General features: G+C 36.6%; 1 protein-coding gene across 3 annotated transcripts in view; it reads left to right on the top strand.

Moving 5' to 3' along the window:
• The window catches only part of Klp64D (kinesin-like protein 64D), a 261,208-nt gene that overhangs the window by 40,464 nt on the left and 200,050 nt on the right, over nucleotides 1–20,694 (top strand). For all 3 annotated transcript variants that reach the window (XM_090394321.1, XM_090394320.1, XM_090394322.1), the window contains exons 5-6: nucleotides 8,176–8,260; nucleotides 16,672–16,777. In XM_090394321.1, coding sequence (XP_090250447.1) covers nucleotides 8,176–8,260; nucleotides 16,672–16,777 — 191 coding nt within the window. The remainder of the gene's footprint in view (nucleotides 1–8,175; nucleotides 8,261–16,671; nucleotides 16,778–20,694) is intronic.

Here is a 20,694-nt window from a genome sequence, read left to right as displayed (position 1 = left end):
TTTTTTTTTTTTTGAAGAGTTACAAGTTGTAGTTGCTAGGGAATACTTCATAAGGAAGGCTGTTCTAGATGATGGAGGTAGACAGAATAAAAGATGAAGAGGAGAAGAAGGATGTGTGTTTGCACATCAGTGTGTTTGCAGTTGCATAGTAAAACGGTGCTAAGCAGCTGCTACTCTTGTGTTAACAGGTGCAAAACATGGAGGAATGATGATTCAGTTCAATGGAACAATGACCATTGAAATACCTGTAGAGTAAGTTGATGTGAATCTGTAAGAGAGATCATCTATGAACCGAATTGCTCTCCTCTGGACAGCATCAAGAATTTTTATGAAAGTTTTAGATGTACCACACCCAACATGTGCAGTATGCTAAGGATGGTCAAATTTGGGATTTGTATAAATTTAAGAGTTGGTTGGGTGTAAAATAACATCTTGAATGAAAGAGGATGTCTAGTTTATTGGATGCTGAGGAGCTTATTTTTTAAAGGAACTGGCACAATCCACTGCTGTTAATGTTCCTGATCCCACCAAGTATCCTTACCCTAAAGATGAGATTGAGGATAGATGGCAGAAATTTAAAGAGGGCATAAAAAAGACAGTAGAACAAACAATTCCCAAATTCGAGAAGAAGATGAGTAAACCCTGGATGAATGACATGATACTGAAAATGATGGAGGAAAGAAAGAAACACAAGAATTGTCCTGAATACAAGAACTTACACAAGGAGATAGGAAAGAATGTAGGATTGCAAAAGCAAATTTCAATGTCAATTGCAAAAGCAAAGGAAATTGAACTTTTGGACAAAAAGCACAAAACTAGAGAACTTCATGAAAAAGTTAGAGAGCTAACTAGCAAATCTTGCAAAAGTAGGCTCTCATTGCATTGAAGATACCAGTGGAAACATCCTAATGGAGAAAGACAAATAAGGGATAGATGGGTAGAGTATTCAAAGGAACTCTACAATCATGATAGAACAGATGAGCCAATGCATGAAGATTTGGAGGGGGCCCTACTATTCTTACCTGGGAAGTAACAAATGCCATTAACAAACTGCAACCAGGAAAAGCTCCAGGGATGGATAGAATTATGGCAGAATATCTAAAGGCTTTAGATGATAAGACTATAAGATCACTGACTGACATATGTAACAAAATATACGAAACTGGGCACCTGCCAAAAGATTTTAAGTGCTCAACGTTCCTACCAATACAATCAAATGTGAAGAGTACAGAACAATCAGTCAGATTGCAAAAGCTATGTTATATATCATCCTAGAAAGAAATAAACAAAATCAAAATGGAAATTAATGAAACACAATCTGGTTTCCAGGAAAATAAAGGAACTAGAGAAGGACTCTTCAGTATTATAACTATTATAGAAAGATATCTGGAGAAGCAGAAAGAACTCTACTTATTACCTCCTTTATTGATTACACAAAGGCCTTTGACAATATACAACATGAACAACTAATCAAATGCATCGGAAATTTAGAAGTAGATGGTAAAGATACCAGATTACTATAATAAATTTAGTTTAATCCTTTATCCAAGTGTGTGCAAACAAAGTTTGCGCCTGAAAGTATCTTCAGGACTGGAGAGTCACCCGGTGTTGTACCACTTTACCCCAGTCCTGAAGATACTTTCAGGCGCAAACTTTGATTGCACACACTTGGATAAAGAAACTAAATTTATTATAGTCTGACCAAGTGAAAAATAAACTTTCAACATCTTTCTCTAAATCCAGAGTAATTTAATAAAAAGGTGGCACACCGTTTGGCAGCTCCTATTATTATTATTATTTTCGGGCTACTCCAGGGAGTCCTTAGACTCATCGAGGGAGGCCCTAAATATCATGTCCACACAACTATACGACATTCTCACAGTATCTGTCATACCTTGCCTTGAACTCGCTCACTGTCATAGCACCCACAACAGACTCTGGCAGCTTATTCCACTCATTTACCACTCTGAAAGTAAAGAACCCAGCTCTAACACCACATTCTTGCCCAGCTTCCATAGGTGTCCCCTAGTTCTCCCACCACCAGTCCTGATCTCAAAAATATCCTCTGAATTAATCTTATAGAATCCTTTTAGCAATTTGAATGTCTCAATCATATCTCCCCTTTTCTGCCTATAGGAGGAGATGACCTTGCTAATGCTTCTGCCTTGGTATCTCCACTTGGGCCTGGCTCCCACTGAAGAGACCTCAATAAAGGTCGAAACTAGTCTGGGTAGTGGCCCTTCCCTTAATGCATAACATTATACATATCCGCAAGGAGATGTGTTTTGCATTATGGGAGATACTGAGATAGGAGTGTTGGTAGCTTGCTCCACCTTTGCAAGGAGTCGCCCGGTGTTGTACCACTTTACCCCAGTCCTGAAGATACTTTCAGGCACAAACTTTGTTTGCACACACTTGGATCAAGGAGTAAACAAAATTTATTATAGTCTGACCAAGTGAAAAAAAACTTTCAATACCAGATTACTGATAAATCTATATTGGGAACAAACTGCCTCGATAAAAATATCAGGAGAAATTGCTGAGGAATTTCCAGTAAAGAAGGGTGTCAGACAAGGCTGTGTTCTTTCTCCTATATTGCTTTACCTCTATACTGAAAATATCTTCCAGCAATTAGAAGAATTTAAAGGAGTCAGCATAGGAGGAAGGAATATAACAACTTAAGATATGCAGATTATACAGTACTGTTAGTTGAAAATAAAAAAAGATCTTCAAAACCTACTAGAAGAGATGCTGAAGCTAAGTGAACAATATGGACTTAATTTCAACTTCAAGAAAACCAAAACCATGCTGGTAACAAGAGAAAAAGGGAAAATACCCGATATAAATATTAAGATCAGAGGACAAGTACAGAGTTATATATATTTGGGTCAACTAATTACAGAGAATGGAAAGTGTGATAAGGAAATATTAAGAAGAATAGAAATTGCAAGATCAACCTTCATTAGCATGAAAAACATTCTGACCTCAAGGGAAATTCACACAAAAACAAGAATTAGGCTGTCCAAATGCTACGTATAGTCAGCACTGCTATATGGAGCAGAAACCTGGACAATATCAAAATATTTTGAAAATAAACTAAAAGCCTTTGAGATGTGGATCCTCAGAAGAATTCTTAGAGTCCCATGGACTGCCAAAAAAACCAATTTAGAAATATTAGAGATGATTGGAGAAGATAGGAATCTGTTGAAAACCATTAAGAAAAGGAAAACCACCTACCTTGGTCACATACTAAGGCATGAATCCCTACAAAAAAATACTTCTAGAAGGAATGATACAAGGAAAAAGAAGAAGAGGAAGACAAAGAACAGATTGGATGGGAAATATTAAGGACTGGATCTTTTTGTCCTATGAAGAATGCAAAAGAGAAGCACAAAACTGTACATGGTGGAAGGTCATTGTAGTCAACCTCCTGGAAGAATATGACATCTGACAAGACAAGAGGAGCTTATTGATGTCTTATGTTTATGTGAGAGACTGGAGTAAATAAATCCAAGCAGAGAGAGAGAGAGAGAGAGATCTACTCTTAATTGGTGATTTGTGTATTACTGAGAGCAAGGGCAGATGAGCTGAGATCTCTTTTGTGAGAAAAGGCAAGACTGCATTTTGGTGACATTGAAGGTGGCTAGATTGTCCTTGCCTTATTGAAGGAGAGTATGTAGATCAATATTTAAGGCACTGCTTGTAGATGATCTTGATGCTTAGAATGTCTGTGAACTGCATTGTTTGTCAGATGAGTAGGATGTTTTTTTTTTAATATCTGATCCACAAATAAAAGGTCCCAAGACCTATAGCACATTAGTGCTCTGTTTGTGGGTGGGTGGGTTGGTAAGAGGAATAGAAGAAAGGAGGAATCTGTTCACATTTTGCTTAAACAACTGAGGATTTTAATCTTTGGGGAAGGTAGAATGGGGAGACTGTTCCAAAGGACAGAAGCAGATGGAATGAAAGAGGAGGCAGTTGAGTTGAATCGGTGAGTTTCAAGATGGGACTGTAAAAAAAGGTGTTGGTTAACAGTGGCTCTTGTTTTAATGATTTTGGAGGAGAGTGGAGGAATAATAATGGCCAATTCAGCAGACCACTGTCCATGAAAGTATCTGTAGAAGAAGAAGCACAAGGCAGAAACTTAACATCTGTGAGAGAGAGGGCAAGAGAGAAATTGAAGAGGTATGTGATAAGGGGGATCATTAATTAGCCAGATTGCCCTCTTTTGGATAGAATCGAGCAATCTTAGAGAGGGTTTGGTGCACCATCCCAAATATGGGAGCAGTATTCCATAACTCTGTAGATTTGGGCTTTGTATAGAGTTAGCAGCTGTGAAGATGTGAAGTAATGTCTTGTGTGAAAAAGTACACGAAGTTTTTTGGCAATTGCAGAAGCCACAGTTGAAATGTTGAAATGTGGTTATGCTAGGAAAGATCTGAAGTGCAGGTCAGTCCAGGAAGAGAAATCTGATTGTGTTGGGATATCTCAGTATTACTGAAGGTAAGGGGGGGGGGATGCAAGCTCTTTCTTTAGTGGGGGATTGAGAGTGGGTCATTTGTATGCAGGAGAAAGAGAAAGTGATAGGACAGAGACCTGAAGTACTCTTGCATTGGAGAGGGAGCCATCCTTCTTGACATGCAGCAAATGACCAGAGAGAGAGAGAAAAAGTTGTTTACCAAATTACATAGCGTGACAGGTAGACCACCAAAGGATAGCAGTTTGTTTAACAGGCTTTAATGCCAGACATGGTAAAAAAAGCTTTGCAAATGTCAAGAGCAACAGCAAAAGTTTCTCCAAACCTTTCCGTGGCACATGTCCAGTGTTGGGTGATGTAAGCTAAGAGGTCAGCTGCGTATCTTGAATGATGGAATCTATATTGGTGGTCACTGATTAATTGGTGGGCCTCTGTGTAGTGGAGAAGTTGTCTATTGATGACTTTTGGAGGGCTGAAGTAATGGTGATTGATCAACAGACTTATCCAGTTTTATAGGACAGGTGTTAGCTCTGAAGCACAATGTTTGAGAACAGTTGGAGAAATGCCATCAGGACCCAAAGACTTTTTAGTGTTCAAGTTATTACCAAATTTCTGACATTTTTGTCAAAAAATTACAGGAGGCATACAGTGCTTGAATTTTAGTATGGAAAGAGGCAATTTTCAAATTTCCTTGTCAAACATTAGAAATTGCAATATAATATAACTTTTGAAACACTTGTTGAATTTTTACAAAAGTGCTACTGCTTTGTATGAAGCCAATGCTCATTGGTTTCTTGATGCATTTTTTGCCATTTTTATCTCTCCATTGCCAGTTGATGCAACTTTTTGCAAACTCTTTCTGAATCACTCCTTTACATCATCTATCCACTTTTGTCTTGACGACCCTCTTCTGTTTATGGCATCCATTCTACCGAACATCAAGGTTTGATCTTTCTGCTATAATCCATCCTTCAAATATGTCCAAAAAAGGTAAGTTTCCTTCTAATTATTTTCTGAATTAGATTCTCTTGCTATTTACTTTTCTATGGAGTTCTTTATTCATTATCCTTTGCATTCATCCAGTTCATAGAAATTTTCTGTAGCACATTATTTTTTAAATGCTAATATTTATCTCACAGAATATTTTACCATTTCCTATGTCTCACATTCTTAGAGTGCTCATAAATATGAACATTTTCAACATCCCAGTTTTGTGTCAAAGGCTCATAGCTTTACTTTTCCATATGTTATCTATTGCCTCTAGGCTTACTTTGGCTTTTGTTATCCAAGATTTTATCTTCCTTGTACAGTGAATCATGCATCATGTCCCTCTCTAGATAACTAAAACTCCTAACCTCCTTCTAGCTCATGTTCATTGACTTTTATTCACTTGACTTTATTCATATCATTGTTTTAGTTTTTTCACTGTTCATTATCGACCTATCTCTCTTCCCTTCGTTCAGCACTGTTCTTTGTGGTTTTTTCTTCTTCAATAATAACTGTTATCTATAAATATTAAATTATTGATTCTTGTATCTTGAACTGAAATTCCCTTTGCATTCTTCATTGTAACATTAATTGTTCTTTCCAGAATCATGATGAAGGTGCTTGGGGATATTGAGTCTCTTTGTCTCATGCCTCTCATTTCTGAAACCATCTTTCTGTTTTCTGCTGTTTCTCACTGTAATAGATATCTGCTGCTTTCTTATCTGTGCTGTTGAATGCTTCTCTGAAAGTCAACAGAGCAGGCATGAATATTCATATTTTTTATGTAGAGCTTTCTCCACAATGAATCTTAACATTAATATTTCTTGTACAGTACTCCTGCTTTCTCATCTTCTAGATTTTCTTCCATTAGTTTCCTTATTACGATTGAATTTTCGGCCTCGTTCTGAATGCATTCAATTTTTTTTTTCCCCTCATAATTTACACTTTTTTTTTTTCATTTAAAACATCATCTCATTCACTGTCTAGTTGTTTGATCATGGATGACTGCCAACAAATTTATTAAAGAAGATTTATTTCCAGAGAGTTGGAAATAAAACTTCTGGATCGGAAATCATTAATTCAAACACTACAGCATTCCCTTTCAAAGAATCACAAAAGCACTTAAAATTTTAGTTGCTGGTTTTCTCTAAAAGTCATAATTTAAACCAATCATCTTCACTCTCTCTCATTCTTTTATCTCCTTTGAGTTTCAGAACTTTATTTTTCTTTCTATATGCAAGACTATGAACAAATGAACAGTCATTAAAAACTCAGTCTGCCATATTTTCTTTTCCCCAACAATTGTTGTTATCATTGTCATAATATAGCAATTGATGACTTTTAAAATGTTTTTTGTTCTGTATGAAAGAGTTTATAAATATCTCAAAAAAAGGCTTTCAAAATCCCTTCATTACTGTCATAGCAATATTATTATTATTACTAAGAGAGAGAGAGAGAGAGAGAGAGCGATCACTAAGAAGTCGGAGACTCATCCCCCCCCCTCCTTATTGGCATTCATTCTCAGCTTCCAAGGATGCCCCCTGTCCTTCCCCCCCCCTGCTTATTCTACCCACAATACTAACGAATCTGCAGACATGTACTGGATTTATTTAGAAGTATAACATCATCTGCATAAAGTAAAGAGCTGAGATGAGCATTTCCAATTTTGATATAGGTTTAATGGTTTCTCACTATAATGAACAGTCATTAAAAACTCAGTCTGCCATATTTTCTTTTCCCCAACAATTGTTGTTATCATTGTCATAATATAGCAATTGATGACTTTTAAAATGTTTTTTGTTCTGTATGAAAGAGTTTATAAATATCTCAAAAAAAGGCTTTCAAAATCCCTTCATTACTGTCATAGCAATATTATTATTATTACTAAGAGAGAGAGAGAGAGAGCGATCACTAAGAAGTCGGAGACTCATCACCCCCCCCTCCTTATTGGCATTCATTCTCAGCTTCCAAGGATGCCCCCTGTCCCCCCCCCCCTGCTTATTCTACCCACAATACTAACGAATCTGCAGACATGTACTGGATTTATTTAGAAGTATAACATCATCTGCATTTCCAATTTTGATATAGGTTTAATGGTTTCTATGGATAGGATTTACATAAAAAAAAAGTTTTATATTCTCTCAGCATATAAAATCAATAAGTTATACTTTTTTTGTAGAAAATTAATTTATTCTCTACTTGAGTATGTTGATATGTCTTTTCTTTTCTATTTTTATTATTATTATTATTTGACACCTCCAGGTAGTCCAAAGACTCATTGAGGGAGGGCACGTCTACTCTACATCTCTGTTTCCACCACTCAATCCACCAACTAAGCAACCACACAACACCATCTACCGCTGACCACCACTAGCATTTCCACAGATAATCACAAACATCCATGCCCACGGCGGGATTTGAACCCGCAGCCTTTTGCCTGGAGAGCGGATATGCTAACCACTCAGCCAGCCAAGCTGGCATTTTGAAATAGACTAATTTATGAACAGAAATTTATGACATTTAATAAAGTTATATGATTTTTTTTTCTTATTTTTATGATTTTTCATTTATGGTACAAATATAAGTACTAAATTTCAATTGTTAATCTGAGTTAATAAACAGTTCTACAGAAATGAAAAGATAACCAAATATAAAATTTGACTTCTGTTCTTTCACTTGAGCAAAAGTACATAATAAACAACTTTTTCTAGGTTTTTAGTACGAGCATCATATCTTGAAATATATAATGAAGAAGTTAGAGATCTCCTTGGAAAGGACCAAAACCTTAGACTTGAAGTAAGTTTGATGAAAATTTAAAAGTCAGTAGCAGTCTTAAACAAGCATTATAATTGAGTAAATATTTGTAGTCTGTCTTCTGTCTGTAATAACATGTTCAAATTTACTTTTGTCAGGAATGTGGTAAGTAAGATACAGTAATTTGTTGATTATATGGTGTGCTTTGGATCTTTTGATCTTTTTTAAAGTGGGATTGGTTTGCTGCTGAGATGTTTTGATGTAAGATTAGTAAGCAATATTTATTATTATTATTAAGGGTAGATATTATGCTTCATTCTTACCCACAGAATTTGTGGCTAAGACTGAAGCATACATGGCATGTGTGACATTAACTTTATTGCTGAAAAGTATAATAAGGCATTCATAGGTTTTTCCCTGGGAATTTGATTTTAGAAAAGAAATGCTGGTGCATTGGAAGAAGAAGAAGAAGAAAACCTAATAAGTGTGTTTTTTGATGTTTGTTGCTTGGCCTGGTTTCTAGAAACCATAAAAAACTTTTGTATCTTCTTTCTAACCTTCAAAAATTTTAACCATTTTTTTAAGCATACTGAGCATATATCCAAAAAAAAAAAAAAAAAAAAAAAAGAAAGAAAGAATTATGTGGTTAAATACTGTATGACAAAGAAAATATTTAAACTAGTAGTGATGAATTACTAAGTATTACAATATTATTTACTGCAGAGAGTTAGGAAAAATAGATTATGATGGGAGAAATGGTGAGAATCTTGTGTGTGTGTGTGTGTGTGTGTGTGTGTGTGTGTGTGTGTGTGTGTGTGTGTGTGTGTGTGTGTGTGTGTGTGTGTAAGAGCAACAAAGTTATGTAGCTTAATAATGGTGGTGCTTATGATGAAAAGAGAATTGGACTAATTAAGTATGTGTAAGGATGTCTGTATAATGAAGCATTAAATCTGAACAAAATAACGAAAGTTGTTCACCTGAGTCATTCAGACTGTATACAGAAGAGAGAGAAAGAATACAAAAAAGCATCATCACATTTATCAAATTCCTGATATGTACCCTCACAGGATATCATGATAGAACCACATCAAAAGGTTACATCATTACTAAATTCCTATTGACAAATTTCATCAAAAAAAGTAATCTGTTATCTCTCAAGACTCAACTATTATCAGATCTTATATTTCTGTCTTCTAAGGCTTTTTACTGTATCAATATACCTAGATCTTGGTCTTCTTTTGGGTTTTTCTTGCCATTCTGGAAAAGAACAGCTGTTTTGCTAACCTTTCCCCTCCTAGTCTGTTTAAGTCACTATATCACCTGAAGTTATTTCTGTTAACTTTGAATGCTAACATTATCATCGAATGCTAACAATGTCAATTCCTTTCCTAATCTTCTCATTTTTTAATCTGATACTGCCACTGATGCCATCTGTTCACTCACCCTAATCTTTCTCAGAGCTCTCATATCTGTGTTATCTAGTCTTTGATCAAGTGTTTTATTTCTAATCCAACTCTCAGAAACATAAATTGAAATTGATGTAAACACTGTCTTGTATTCAATTAGTTTAATGTTTTGACTAATCTCTTATTCCACATATATTTTTTCAATCGATTTCCTACCATACCAGCTTTGCTAATTCGTTGTCTATTTCCATATTAAATTTGTCATCTCCACTAAAAATTGTGCCCTAAATAGCTGAAATATTTTACTTGTTCTTTGTATTTTTGAGATGAGCATTTCCAATTTTGATATCAGGTTTAATACCACTTGCCTTCATTATGTGATCCATGTAGATCATGAATAACACTGGGGATAATGTATCCCCCTTGTCTCATATCTGATTTAGCATCACACCATCTTCCTGGAACTCCTTCAATTCTAACTACTAACTGATCACTCACATGTTTGACTAAGTATTGTTTGATATAATGTCCAATTTATACCAGATAACTGTAGCATTTTCAACAGCTTTTCTCTTAGTACCTTGTCACAAGCCTTTTCCAGATCTACAGAACTGAAATACATATTCTTAGTATATTCCCATGGTTTCTTAACTCTTTATCTTAAAGTGAAAATAAGATCCTGACAACATCTATTTGGCCTGAATCCAGCTTGTTTTTTTTCATCCATTCCACAATTAGCCTCTTTTCAAGTATTCTTGCACCAGTTTTGCCAGGAAATTTTCCTTTTTATAGATGTATACAGCTCTACTCCAATCATCTGGAATTCAACTCTGTGAACAGGCCCTCTGAATAATGCAATGTAGCTGTTGTAAAACTTTTATACCTCCATATGTAAGGTTATGCATTTCGGAGTGAAAAGATTAGCAACAGTATACCACATTGGTGGAACTGTACTCCAAGAGATTGATGAGGCCAGGGACTTGGGAGTGTTGGTGGATAGGGAGATGAAGTTTAGGGGGCACATTGCGAAAGTAGCTAAATCAGCTCATCAACCTCACTTGGTTGTTGAAAAATACCTTGACGAGCAGAGAAAAACAAGTTATTGTACCTCTGTACCGAGCCCTGATAAGACCTCATCTCGACTACTGTGCCCAGATTTGGTCACCTCGGTTCCTTCTTGATGGGGAGGAGGTTGAGAGGATCCAGAGGCGAGTGACTAAGATGATAGCAGGTCTATGGAATGAACCATATGAGAACAGGTTGAAGATTTGTGGGTTGCAGAAACTAGTTGATAGGCGGAAAAGGGGAGATATGATTGAGACATTCAAATTGCTAAAAGGATTCTATAGGATTAATTCAGATGATATTTTTGAGATCAGGACTGGTGGTGGGAGAACTAGGGGACACCCATGGAAGCTGGGCAAGAGCGTGGTTAGCAAGGGTGTTAGAGCTGGGTTCTTTACTTTTAGAATGGTAAATGAGTGGAATAAGCTGCCAGAGTCTATTGTGGGTGCTAAGACAGTGAGCGAGTTCAAGGCAAGGTATGATAGATACTGTGAGAATGTTGAACAGCTGTGTGAACATGATGTTTAGGGCTTCCCTCGATGAGTCTAAGGACTCCTGGAGTAGCCCGTAGTAATAATAATAATAATAATATTTGAGCATTTCTAGTTAAATATCATCTATTCCCAACTGCCTTTCCACATTTCAGGTTTTTGATACTTTTTGCTACTTCAAGTATTGATATATATCCTGATTGCATTTCTGTTGAGTGTTTTCTATCATCATGCTCTTGCTGCTGGTTTCATTTAACAACCTTTCTAAGTACTCCATGTACTTTGAGTTCTCTGGCCTCTTTTGCTAAATTAGCAAAAGAGGCCAGAGAACTCAACCAAGAAACTCATATGATAACTCTTGCTGATGCCAATGCACTAGCAAAAGCTAAACTAATTCCATTGAAATCAGTGATACAACATCAAATTCCCGAGATCAATACTGACAGAAGGACCTCCACCACGATAGCAAGACTACGAACAGGACATTATAGAGGAATGAAGATCAATACAGATGATACGAGAACATATAGAAACTGCAACAACTGCCCCAATACTGAACTGACACCCACTCACATCTTTACCTGTCCAGCAATTACAGCAGCCTTGCAAGAAATAGATCCTAATCCTGAACAACAGCTCTATACAAACAAAATCACAGACATAGCCAAAGCAGTACAAAGAGCACACGGAAACATCTAAGACTCTTCAAAGGACAAGACAACAACAACAAGTACTCCATGACTTATTTTCCATGGCATTAACAACACCACACAATTTTAGCAAAGAGATGTTTTATTAACTGCTTATATTTCTCTGATTTTCAACTCAGCATCATCAGAGCACAACACACTTGCACACGTGACAGTGAGTGAGTGAAACAATACAATTGCAATGGACAAAAGATTTGATGATGCTGAGCTGAAAATCAGAGAAATATAAGCAGTTAATAAAACATCTCTTTGCTAAAATTGTGTGGTGTTGTTAATGCCGTGGAAAATAAGTCATGAATAACCGTCAACACCTAAGCTTATCTGTTAGATTAAACTTTTCTAAGTAATTACTCCAAACATCTGGAATATTTTTATCTTCAGTTTTCATGTCACTTTTATCATCTAATTCCTTTTGAAGTACTCTTTCCTCTATTCCTAAGCTTTTTCATTAGCCTCCTGAATATTTTGCCACCTTCCTGATATTTATTTTCTATATTCTGGCCAAAGTCTTCTTATGACTTTCATTTAGCTAGTTTTTACACAATGCTTTGCATTCTTACATTTTTAACTGTATTCTGTAAGAGCCCAAGCTGAACTACTTATTAGGAACTTGCAATACTTTCTTCTTCTTAACTACTTCTTTAATTTCTTGGGTCCATTATAAAGTCCAATCAGTGTTTTCTTCAGGGTTTGCTAGCAAATCGCCAGGGTTTGGTGCTTGTTTTGAAACTTTCATTTTTTCTTCAACAGTGTGTGTGTGTGTGTGTATTTGAGTCTACAATTCACCTCTGAAAGCTGTTCAGCTTTTCTTTTTGAAATTTATATGCTTTTCTTTTCAATATGATATTCAGTTTTATCCTGCTGACAACTAAATGGTGGTCACTTCCTATTTCAAATACTCTGTGTACTCAACCTGTGATGACATCACTATCATAACATAGTTCTTGATATTTTTCTTATTTCTTATATCTTCTCTCCATGTGACTTTGTGCATATTTTTATGTTGCAGTATAGTGTTAGTAATAACTAGTCTATGTCTTGAACAGTAATCCAGCAGGAACCTACCTTTATTATTGACTTTGCTCTTTTCTTCAAATTCTTTGAAAATATTTCCTATGATGCTGCTTAGATCTCCAATATGGACCAACTTTTCCTTTTTCATTGTGTCATATGCATTCTCTAATGTATCAAAAAATTCCTCCACTTTTCTTTAGTAGAACTTTCTGTGGGACCACAGGCACAAATATTTTTTAGTTCCCTATTCTGATATTTGCTCACATCACTCTACTTAATATTGCCTGCAAGTCAAGAAGATTATTATTATTATTATGGGCAACTCCAAGGAGTCCTTAGACTCATCAAGGGATGAGTCTAAGGACTCGTTGGATGCAGTCCATCAAAAACTCCTAAAGGCCCTAAATATCATGTCAAGAACTAACCAACATTTGCACAGTATCTATCATACTTTGGTTTGAACTCATCCACAACAGACTCTGGCAACCTATTCATCATTCACCACTCTACAAGCAAAAAACCTAGTTCTAACACCCTTGTTAACTACACTCTTACTCAGTTTCCATGGATGGCCCCAGTTCTCCCACCAACATACCTGTTTTGAAAAATTTCCTCTGAATTAATCTTGTAAAAACCGCTCAATAATTTGTATGTCACAATCACATCACCTCTTTTTCCCTTAGCAACCAGTTTCTGTAACCCACAGATCTTCAACCTGTTCTTGTAAGGTTCATTCCATACCATTTTGGTCACTTGCCTCTGGATCCTCTCCACTTCTTCCTTATCACCAAGAAAACCTGGCACCTGGATTTGCATGAAATAGACAAGATGGAGTTCAGTAAAGAGGAACAGTAACCAAGCGATCCGATAATGCTGCTTTAGCCACTTTTGCTATGTGCCCCCCCCCCCCCAAACTTTAACTCCATATCTATTAGCACTCCCAAGTCTCTGGCTTTGTCAATTTCCTGGAGTACAGATCCACTGATGTGGTATGCCTGGTAATCTTTTCAGCCCAAAATGCATTACTTACACCGTGACATCCATTCTCCTTTGACGGAATATTCCTCATGTTTTACGTCCTTTCTTTTAGGCTCTCCTAAGTCTTTTATGCTCTCCTAAGTCAAGACCTCATGGTCGCTTTTGCCATTCGGAGATAATGTTGCCATCTTGGTCATGGGTAACACCTCTGATCCTGTTACCAAGTCCAGTGCTCTCACACTCCTAGTCTCCCACCATCACATGCTGCCTCAAGTAATTATCTCTCAGTAGGTCTATAAATTCCATTTTCTTCCTGCCATGTGATGGTTCTTCCTTCTAGTCTATATCTCCATAGTTGAGGTCCCTCATAATAATCACTCGACTTGTAGTCATTGTGCTAATTTTCCAGTGCATGTCTTCCAGATCATCTGTGGAATCCCCTGACCTATAGCAACAACCAACTGTATATTTTGTCTTACTGGCCTTGGTCTCACACCAAACTGCTTCAAATGAACAACCACCTCCTGCTTATCTCCTATTCTTTTTAGCTGCAATTCATCTGATATCATCAGCAGTAATCCTCTCCCATCCTACCTTCTATATCTTGCCTGAAAATACTAAATCTTTTACATTCTATCCCTGTATCTACATCATCTGTTGTTAACCAAGTGTCACTAATGCCTATAAGTTTTGTCGAGGTTGCACTAACCAATGCTAAAAACTCTTTCTTGTTCCTGATACTTCTGGCATTAGTATATTGAAACTGCAGCATCCCTTTAGGCCCCCACCACCTTTACTTCCTCAATTGACTACCCTATTCAATATTTTTGCTTGAGAGAGTAGATTCCACACTTGGTCATTCTCATAATCACTCGCCTCATGTGTGCCTTCACACAAATTCACCTGCTTCCACCTTAATTGCCCTGAATTTGCTCTTCAGCATTTTTGGTGAACAAAGCTCTCTCTCTCTCTCTCTCTCTTGACACCTAACACCAAAACCAGTTAGATGCAGATTTTTTTTTTTGTCAAACATAGACCACAGATCCACAGTCATATTATTATATAATATTATACACTTATATTTTTATATATTATTGTAGTGCAGCTAATGACATCAAAACAAAGTGAGCAAGATGTCATTGTTCTGGGTATTTAATATGAGTGACTTTATGAGATGTGTGTGTGTGTATGTATGTACACCATATTCACTATCAAAAGCAAGTGATTTGTGAGTGGTAAGGGAAATTGTTGTGTGTCAGCGAAAATGTGAGTGAGTAGCAGAATGTCAAAAGGGAAATAGTGATTGAAAAAAGATACAAAAATGCATGTTGTAGGGAAAAAAGTGAGAAGATTAAAGAAATAAGTGAAGGTGAATGAAGTATGAAAGACAGAAGAGCAAATTGGAAGAAAGAAGTGAAGGATAATGAGGTGGGTTTTAATGAGTGAAATAGCATTGTCATATGGAGTCTTTCAAACATAAGCTAGAGTGTTTGGAGAAGTGTCTGCTAAGTAAGTAAGTATAACAGAAAACAGTTTAAAAAAAAAAAAAAAGGAGAAGTGAAGTGATCAGGAAAAAATAAGCAGAGCATTAACAACTGAAAAAGGCAGGTTAAGGAGACAATATCATATGGAATTTCCAGTGTGTGTGTGTGTGTTTATACTATGGATTAACTTGTGCTTGGCATAGGAGGTCGGTAATCGACATACGAGTATATTCATAGTTGGCTTGTAAGGCTCATATACCAACTACAAGTATACTCGTAGTTGGCAGCAAATGTGTTAAAAGATTCAAGGGGGGTGTCTGTGGTCCCAGGGTGATGCATGTAGACTAATACTAGAAATAATTGGTTAACTGATGAAGATATTGTCACAAGCATGGAATGTAAGGGATATCATATTTTCAGGGGATACATAGAGAGAGAGAACAGGACTAGGAAAGGGGTTTTGCTAATGATAATAGAATTGCAACCTGCTAAAGCAGTTCACTAGGAAGGTAAGTTGAGGGAGATCATAGAATATAAAAGAGAAATAGTGTTTAGTGTGAGTTAAAATCCATCAGGATTTTCATAGTCCACTTCACTATCCAGGTGTTTATCTGCTATGGTGCTATTGTCAGTCATCTTACAATGGAGAGACAAAAAATCAATTGAATAACGCATTAAAGAAAACATTCAAAATATTGAATACCATACTCTTCAGCTAACCCACAAGATGCTTTGCAAATGAGAAATCAAGATTTAGGATAAATCAGAAATATTACACCATTGCTGTGATACAACAGAAAAAAAAAAAAAATGAGAATCTTTGGAAATTAGCATTAGATCCTAAATATTTAAATATTAACTAACTTGTCTGAATATATTCTAGCCTTCATTAGTGAAACATGTTTTATGTGTTTGACTAATGAAGGCTAGGATGTATTCATTAGTCAACCACATTCATGTGAATGCATGCAGAATGTTCGGAACAATTACAAATAATTTTAAAAATAACATTATTCTCTTCTGTATAACTGCATAGCAGTTGCCACCTTTATTAGTCCTTACTGTTTTGTCTACTAATTTGTATATTTACACCTGAAGAAATCCTGGCAATAAGGATGAAATGTTGTGTTACGAAGCAAATTAATGTTATCAACTTATTCTGGTGTTCTGCCTTATAAACTTTAATCAAATATTCATGAACTGGCAAAGTTTACATATATATATATATATTTATATATATATATATATATATATATATATGTGATGGTTTAAACAATGCATGCTATTTCAAATATCTGGTTCTAGGTAAAAGAAAGACCTGATGTTGGTGTATATGTGAAAGATCTCTCAGCTTTTGTCGTTAATACAGCAGATGAACTGGACCGTATCATGACATTAGGCAACAAAAATAGTAAGTAATTCATAGTATAGTAATTATTCTTTAACAACAGAATTAGAATTTTGCAAACATAGTATATTTACAAAATTCTAATTCTGCTCTAATTCATAAATTCTAATTCACATCCTTTGCATGCAACTCTTGATGTGTCCATATGTTCAAGACTGTGACACATCACTTCTGAGAAAATACTAAAAATAGTTTAGAGAATTGAAACCTGCCTTGTGTTTTCTCACTTGTAAATATGAGTGAGAAAAATCATGTATTGTGCACGTAGGAAGTTGGCCAGTATGTAGCTTATTTCTTGAAAGAAAGTTTGTTGCCAAATTTTTAGCTGTCTTTTAAGGAATAGGCTATATACTCTTTAAAACAATGGAGAAGGCAATCAACAAGAAGGCCTCCAAACACTGAACATGGAGCTCCCTAGTTAATCACTGACCCAGTATGCATGCAACTCTCTCACTTCGTAGGAGATCATCTTGCTGATATCTCAATTCTAGACATAAGTCATTGAAATATTCAGATAAACACATGCATGTACTGTTGACATTTCAAGGTATTCAATGTGGTTTGGCATAGAGAATCTTCTCAGAAAACTACCATCTTATGCTCTTTCTTGAACCATTTATAATTGGGTGGTGACTTTCTTCTCTAACTGCTTGCTGCATATAATGGTAGATAGCTATCCGCAAGGAGATGTGTTTTGCATTATGGGAGATACTGAGATAGGAGTGTTAGTAGCTTGCTCCACCTTTGCAAGGAGTCTGCCTGGTGTTGCACCACCTTACCCCACCTTGTGTAGAGGCTTAAGTGCTGTGAGGACATTATGTTGGAGGTTTAATGGATTTTTTACAACACTCAAAAAGAATTAAAATAGAATTTAATACTTCCTATAGAGAAAGGAGGTTTAATGGATTTTTTACAACACTCAAAAAGAATTAAAATAGAATTTAATACTTCCTATATTTCGTCCTAGTCACTAGGACTTCTACGGGGATTACAAAAACAATTAATGTAACATGCACACAAAAACTTACAATACTAAGCCCAACCACTTGGGTGACACTAAAGTCCTATCTAGGTGGAGCGCCCTCTAAGGGCGGTAGTAGGTGGCCTGGAATGTAAGGACCTCTGGTGATGAGTGTTTCCCAAATCTTAGGAAGCTTAATGCAACCGTATTTATTGAGATTTGGTTGGTTTCTGAGAGCTGCTGCTGCTTCTAAGAAAAGTCTCTCTTTCTTGAATTTTCTGTAGTGGAGCATGGTGGTTTTCTTCCATGATACTCTGTGGGTGGTGTCCAACACATGGTCAGCCAAGCCTGAATGGCCGTAGTTGTGTTTAACGATGTACGACTTGTGTTCCTCCAGGCAGATGGATGCTGATCTGCCTGTCTGTCCAAAGTACGCAAGCTTACAGGAACAAGCTTATCAGCATCCATCCGCCTGGAGGAACACAAGTCGTACATCGTTAAACACAACTACGGCAATTCAGGCTTGGCTGACCATGTGTTGAACACCACCCACAGAGTATCATGGAAGAAAACCACCATGCTCCACCACAGAAAATTCAAGAAAGAGAGACTTTTCTTAGAAGCAGCAGCAGCTCTCAGAAACCAACCAAATCTCAATAAATACGGTTGCGTTAAGCTTCCTAAGATTTGGGAAACACTCATCACCAGAGGTCCCACCTTACATTCCAGGCCACCTACTACTGCTCTTAGAGGGCGCTCCACCTTGTTAGGACTTTAGTGTCACCCACGTGGTTGGGCTTAGTATTGTAAGTTTTTGTGTGCATGTTACATTAATTGTTTTTGTAATCCCCGTAGATTTCCTAGTGACTAGGACGAAATATAGGAAGTATTAAATTCTATTTTAATTCTTTTTGAGTGTTGTAAAAAATCCATTAAACCTCCAACATAATCACCTTACCCCAGTCCTGAAGATACTTTCAGGCGCAAACTTTGTTTGCTCACACTTGGATAAAAGATTAAACTAAATTTATTATATAACAACCAAGTGAAAAATAAACTTTCAACAACTTTCTTTAGATTTCCATTACTTATGCAGGAGTACCTTGGGCTCTGTTCTTTTGCCTTCCATCTTCCCTCATTATATCAGTGAGGTCTGTTTGTTTGTTTGTATACAATTGGTTTGCTCTGCAGAAATTTGTTTAAAATTCACACTGTAATGATATAAATTATGTTATTAAATAATTCTGATCTTTGCAAAATGTTATGAGTAGTATATGGAAAAAAAGGTGAGAAAGCATGAAAGAAATCGGCTGTGCAGGCTAAAAGCAATCCAGAAGACTTAGAAAGAATGAATGTGAAAAAAAGTTTACTGAATGCAAATTCTATCTTTGTGTCAGAAGTAGATGCAATTTTTCAAATAATGAGTGCTCACTTCACCAAGATCTCTGAACCTGGTGTGTGCAACATGGTGGCTAGTGTTACCATTACATTGGATAAAGAAATAAAGGTGCAGAGGTAGGTTCTTGAGATGTTCCGTAATGTGGATAAGAATTTGGCAATATATACAGATTGTACGCACTTAAGGAATGTTCAGCTGTACTGGTTAGCCTCTTTGATCTGGTCACCTTGAATCTTCTAGATTTAAGGTGACCAGTGGTGTACCCAAAGGATCAGTCCTTGGACCATTGTTATTCAATTATACACTTTAACTTGATGATATTTCCTCTCTCTATGTTCACTGGGCATCTACAGATGCTGTATGGTCACTCCGATGCTCGGTGATGTTCTACACCAGGCCTTGCCATGTAGTCCTGTTGTTTGCTTTTCTGGCAGCCTCAACTCTCTGAAGATCAGTCACTCCACACATGCCATCCATCCCTCTCATTGATGGTCTACCCCTACCTCTTTTTCCAGGAACTTTACCATCTATTACTGTTCTGAGAAGTCCTCCTTCCATCCTTTCTATGTGTCCAAAATATTTTAACTTTCTTCTGTCAATATCCTTAAGGAGCCTTAAAGTTCTTTTAATCTTTTCTAACACCCATTCATTTGTATGCCTTTCAGTATATGATATCCTCAACAGCCTTCTGTAACACCACATCTCAAAAGCAGATATCCGTTTCTTATCTGACTTCTTTAGGTTCCAAGTCTCTCATCCATAAGTTGCTGTTGGAAAACCAACTGCATCTAAAATCCTCAACTTTGTTCCCATGGCGATAGATCCATCCTTCCAGATTTTAGACAGGTCTTTGACTGTTGTTTTAGCCATTCCTAACCTTTTTCTGACATCTTCTGAACAGCAATTCTTCACATTAATAATGGATCTCAGGTACTCAAGCTTGCTGACTTCCTCAATTCTTTCTCCATTAAGATACACTTGTTTCTCAAGAGCATCTCTGTTTGTTTTTCCTTTGAGAACCATGATCTTTGTCTTGCTAGAATTGAGTTGAAATCCTCTGTTATTACTGATCTTGTTAACTTTGTCAAGAATTAGTCCTAGTTCTTCCATGTCATTACAAAGGAGTACTGTATCATCAGCGTACCTCAGATTACTGATCAATCTACCTCCTATCGTAATTCCTGTCCTGAGCTCATCCAGTGCTTCACGCAAGATGTCCTCTGCATATATACTAAACAAGTGAGGAGAAAGTAAACATCCTTATATAACTCCTTTTCCAACTTGAAGCCAGTCAGTCAATCCAACACCTGTTCTTACTGTGGCTTCTTGCTCCTTATACAAGTTGGCTATCAGCCTGATAGTGTGTTGAGGAAAACCCATTCTTTTCATTACTTCCCACAGTTTTACATGCTCAACACAGTCAAAAGCTTTAGAGTAGTCTAAGAAACACATTACCAGAGGGAGTCTGAATTCTTTATATTTTTCTATGATCTATCTAAGGCAAAGGATCTGATCTCTGGTGCCCCTACCTTTCCTAATACCTGCTTGTTCCTCGGGCAT

This window comes from Typopeltis vanoorti, chromosome 6, assembly GCF_054136105.1.
Source record: "Typopeltis vanoorti isolate ZY-2024b chromosome 6, IOZ_Tvanoo_1.0, whole genome shotgun sequence".
NCBI classification, from domain to species: Eukaryota; Metazoa; Arthropoda; class Arachnida; order Uropygi; family Thelyphonidae; genus Typopeltis; species Typopeltis vanoorti.
This window is presented reverse-complemented; position numbering and strand designations above follow the sequence as displayed.